Here is a 4,886-nt window from a genome sequence, read left to right as displayed (position 1 = left end):
AATTCAATGGATATATTTTGTACGTATTTTGGGAGACTCCCATATATTTTTGTAAACTTGAAATATGATTTCAATTATGCTATGATGAGTGTTTTGATGTTATTGAAAATTTTGTAAAGAAATTTTTGTGTTGACCGTTTTAGTGGTCCCGTATGACATTGTAATTCATTGATCTTCGGATCAGACTGGATTAGGGTGTTACATTTAGTTATATCAGCGCGTCTAGGTTTAATCATTCCTAGGATGTGCAAGTCAAAGTCAGTAAGTGTCAGTGTGAGTACATGCCCTAGAGCGTAAAAAATACTTAAGTTTCTGGAATGGCGACAGTGACCTCACTTTCCTTTCTAATTTCCAGATTCAATCATGGTTGATGATACAATCCCTAGTCATGAGGGCTAAGAGGAAGGTCACACCTCTTTGGCTGGAGATTTTGGTGACGAGTATGCCCCAGATTCTAAGCATGAGGTACCTACATACGTAGGAGTCAATGAGGTGACCTTCTTTTATGATATGAGCTTGACCCGTAGGCAGATAGTTTATGCTATTCTAAATCTATCCGCTATGCCAGCTCCCCCACCTGCACCCCCAGTTCAACTTGCAGTGGCACCTCAGGAGTCCCCTATCGAGTGGCTCCGTAGGTACAGGATGACCAAATTTTATAGATACAGGGATGATGAACCCATCTCTGCAGACCAATGGCTTTGAAAGACACTCCATACCCTTCATTAGTTGCACCTCACTCTCGAGGGTAAATTAGAGTATATCACCGTCCTTCTGAAGGGTGATGCGATTGACTAGTGAGAGAACGTAGAGCTGGCGGTGGAGCCAGAGAGACCCATCTAGGAGTACTTCCTGTTAGAGTTTTGTGAAAAGTACATCAGAGAGGACCATACCGACTATTTGCATGACTAGTTTCTGCATTTGACTCAGGGTGATAGGAATGTAATTAGGTATGAGAAGGGGTTTATCTTGCTGAGCAAGTATGCGCCAAAGCTCATTTCGACTGAGGCTCACCATTGTAGGAGGTTCAAGGAGGACTTCCACTTGGATATCTATACTCAGTTGGCAGTCGATCCCCCTTATATTTTTGTGAAGTTGACTCGCCAGAAAAAGGCAGTCGAAAGAATTTTTCTCAAGAAAGCTCAGGTGGTGAGCGACTCAATGGGTCAGAGCCGGAGGGATCCAAAGACTGCTAGGCCATATCAGTCATTAGCTAAGTGGGCCAAGGCTCCCCAAAGTTTAGTGAGACCACTATCAGGGTCGTCTAGAGGGGCAGCTCAGAGATCAGACCATGGAGGTAGGTCCAATCTCGCAGAAGATTTTTATCGTTAGCTCTCGGATCTGGCATCGACAAATCAGAGAGGGCACCAGATCATTTAGTGTGTTATACTTGTAGCATGAGGCACCTTGCAGAGTTTTAGCAAGAGACTAGATGTTGTTTTAGTTATGGGTCTTTAGACCATTTTTGTCAGAGACTGCCCCCGAGCTCAAAGTTCGAACCCTACATCATCTCATAGATCTGCGCCATTTGTTCAGCGAGGTCGAGGGTCCTTCAGAGGTGGTAGAACAAGTTTAGGGTATATAACAGGGGTATTTCTAGATCCAAGACCGTCCAGGATCCCAAATTAGCCTCGCACCAGTATATTTTCCGAGCCTAAGAGGAGTATGATGCTGCTAAAGTGATTTTATATATCTTTACAATTTGTTTCTATTTTTGCTACTGCATTGGTAGATTCAGGTTTCACCCATTCTTATGTTTTTATGATCTATTCTGAGAGAGAAAGATTTCTACTAAGGATTTAGAAATATGGGTCAGAGTGTCTAGTCCCTCTAAGATTAGACGTTTTGATTGACAAGGTTCATCATCATTGCCTCGTAGAGCTTCAGGGTAAAGTATTCTTAGTCGATTTTATGAATCTACCATTTTGAGAGTTTGATGTGATCTTAGGCATGGATTGGCTTACTGAGCACGACGCAAGTTTGAGGTGAAATGTGAGATAACTTAAACTTTTCAAGTATAATGGGATCAAGGTAGTGATGACCAGTAGGAGTACGAGTTACACTACCAAATTTGTTTCAGTAATTAGGCCTGAGAGATTGTTGAGTCAGGGGTGTTAAGTCTTCTTGGCTCATGTTGTGGATACATGAATTTTTGTTTCGACGCTTGAGAACATTTGTATCGTATAAGAGTTTCTCGATGTATTTAGGGAAGAACTAACAGGGTTTCCACTTGATTGTGAGGTTGAGTTTAGTATTGAAACAGTGCCAGGCTCAACTACGGTGTCCATTACACCTTATCGCATGGCATTGACGGAGTCAAAAGAGTTAAAGAACCATATTCAAGAGTTGATTAAAAGTGGTTTCATTCGACCGAGCGTTTCACTTTAGGGAGTGATGATCCTCTTTTTCAAGAAAAAAGATAGATCGATGAGGTTGTGCATCGACTATCGATAGCTAAATAAGTTTACCATAAAAAATCGCTACCCTCTCCCTAGAATTGATGATCTGTTCGACTAACTCAAGGGAGCTTATGTGTTCTCTAAGATAGACTTGAGATCATGGTACTATCATTTGAAAGTAAAGGATGTCAATATTTCGAAGATCATTTTCAGGACAAGGTACGACCATTATGAGTTTCTCATGATGATGTTCGGAATCACCAGTACCCTGGTGGTATTCATGGATTCGATAAACCGTGTCTTTCATCCTTACCTAGATCATTTTATGGTTATCTTCATCGACGATATTCTTGTGTACTCCCAGTCTAAGGAAGAGCATGACCAGTACCTCCGCATCATTTTACAGATACTTAGAGAGCGTCAATTATATGCCAAGTTTGGGAAGTGTGATTTCTGGTTGATCAAAATGGCATTTTTGGATCATGTTGTAGTAGTTGATGGAATCCGAATGGATCCCTAGAAGATTAAGGCAATGTTAGAGTGGGAACCGCCTAAGAATATCACTAAGGTGCGTAGTTTCTTAAGCCTAACAGGTTACTATCATTATTTTGTTAAGGCTTTCTCCATGATTGCGACACCATTGAACAAGTTACTTTAGAATGGAGTTCCTTTTGTTTAGAACGAGTGGTGCCAAAAGAGTTTTGATCGTTTGAAAGATATCCTCTCGCAAGCCTCCATTTTGACACAACCGAAATCGAGTAAAGACTTCACATATTCAGTGATGCATTACTAAATGGTATGGGATGTGTTTTGATGCAAGAAGGGAAAGTTGTGGCCTATACATCCCGTCAGCTAAAGCCTCACAAATGAAACTAGCATACTCATGATTTGGAGCTTGTCATAGTGGTTTTTGCTTTGAAGATTTGGAGGTACTACTTATTTAAGGAAAATGTCACATCTTCAAGGATCACAAGAGCCTTAAGTATTTACTTACTAAAAATAAGTTGAAATTGAGGCAACAAATATGTGTAGAGTTGTTGAAGGACTATAACTGTGTGATATACTACCATCCAAATAAAGCAAACATTGTTGCAGATGCTTTGAGCATGAAGATTGTGGTAGAATCACGATCTTTTCTAGCACGTCTGAGTTTGACTGATTTGGGTTGACTATTAGTTGAGTTGAGAGTGGAGCTTGAGCTAGTGAGTGAGGCTAAGAGGTTGTAAGGTTCAGATGATCGATTAAAGGCCCAATTCAAGCAAGTTTTTTGAGCTGATGCCCTATGTTTCGAGTTACGCGATGAGAGCATATTGTACTTCCGAGGGCATTTGTGTGTGCGAACCAACAAGCAGCTTCGTGACAAAATCCTTTATGAAGCACATTGTAGTCCCCTTTCCACTCATACGGATAGCAACAAGATGTACCAAGAGCTCTAACCATTGTATTCGTGGACGAGCATAAATAGAGAAGTATCGAGTTTGTTGCTAAGTGTTTGGTATGCCAACAAGTCAAGGCGGAACATCAGGTTCCTTCTGGATTACTGCATCTGATTCAAATTTATCAGCGGAAATAGGAGATAGTGACAATGGACTTTGTAATCGGCTTATCAATGAGAAGAATCATGCATGATGTAGTGTGGGTTATAGTGGATCGTTTGACCAAGTCTGTTCATTTTCTTCCTATTCGGATGGACTTCACGTTAGAGCGATTAGTGCAATTGTATATCCTCAAGATCATACGGTTACATGGAGTCCCCATCTTGATAATATCTAACAGAGATTCACGTTTCACTTCTCGATTCTAGAAAGCGCTTCATGTAGCTTTAGGAACTAATATGTACTTTAGTATCACCTTTCATCTTCAGATAGATGGACAAACTGAGTGAGTCATTTAGATTTTGGAAGACATACTTAGTTTACAACAACAACTTCCAGGTAAGAATTAAGATGGCTCCGTATGAAGCCTTGTATAGGTGTAATTTTATAACCCCATTATGATGGATGAAACTCAGTGAGGGTAAGATAGTAGGTTCCGACTTGATGTAAGGCGATTATACATACTTTGATGAAAAGAGTAGATAGCCTTATTGTGTCCCGATCTAGGATTGAGAAGTACTGATGTCCTTGAATTATAAGTTTGGGCTGCAAATAAGATAAGAAATAAATATGTTTAGTAATGGAAGGATAAATGGAATAATAAGATAAGAAATGAATTTAAAAGAATGGTATAGAGATGGCTGCGGAAATGGATGGTCTTGATGGATGATGTTGATGATGTAATGGCAATGGTGGTGATATTGTATCTCAAACACGCCAAAGATGAAATAGTGCTAAGGAGCACAATCCCGGTCTTCACAAACTTGCTTGTGGGGTGGTGATAGTGTCTTCAACCCACTAGATATCAATCTAGGAATTTTGGAATCAAGATGGAAAGAATGACGCCACAAGTATATGAATTATACTTGCTTAATCGATAAAGTTCACAAAG

The 4,886-nt window shown here is 40.2% G+C and overlaps 1 protein-coding gene across 1 annotated transcript; it reads left to right on the top strand.

Annotated features, from left to right (window-relative positions):
* Positions 1-388: 388 nt before the first annotated feature.
* Positions 389-2,919, top strand: LOC120211024. The gene is made up of 5 exons (XM_039209650.1): positions 389-465; positions 528-638; positions 951-1,297; positions 1,473-1,558; positions 2,545-2,919. Exons 1-5 carry the CDS (start codon positions 389-391, stop codon positions 2,917-2,919), a joined length of 996 nt encoding a protein of 331 aa, XP_039065581.1.
* The last annotated feature ends 1,967 nt before the right edge of the window (positions 2,920-4,886 follow it).

The sequence above is a fragment of the Hibiscus syriacus genome, unplaced genomic scaffold (genome assembly GCF_006381635.1).
Source record: "Hibiscus syriacus cultivar Baekdansim isolate YM2019G1 unplaced genomic scaffold, ASM638163v2 tig00109957_pilon, whole genome shotgun sequence".
NCBI lineage: Eukaryota > Viridiplantae > Streptophyta > Magnoliopsida > Malvales > Malvaceae > Hibiscus > Hibiscus syriacus.
The sequence above is the reverse complement of the archived record's forward strand: the minus strand, read 5'-3'. Positions and strand labels throughout refer to the sequence as shown.

What these genes read in the sequence shown, in the direction of transcription:
- LOC120211024 (XM_039209650.1), top strand. Translation starts at nt 389, where the DNA reads ATGAGGGCTAAGAGGAAGGTCACACCTCTTTGGCTGGAGATTTTGGTG. An exon ending in CCCCAGATTCTAAGCATGAG is followed by an intron (nt 466 to 527) that starts GTACCTACATAC and finishes CTTGACCCGTAG; the next exon opens with GCAGATAGTTTATGCTATTC. An exon ending in CCTATCGAGTGGCTCCGTAG is followed by an intron (nt 639 to 950) that starts GTACAGGATGAC and finishes GAATGTAATTAG; the next exon opens with GTATGAGAAGGGGTTTATCT.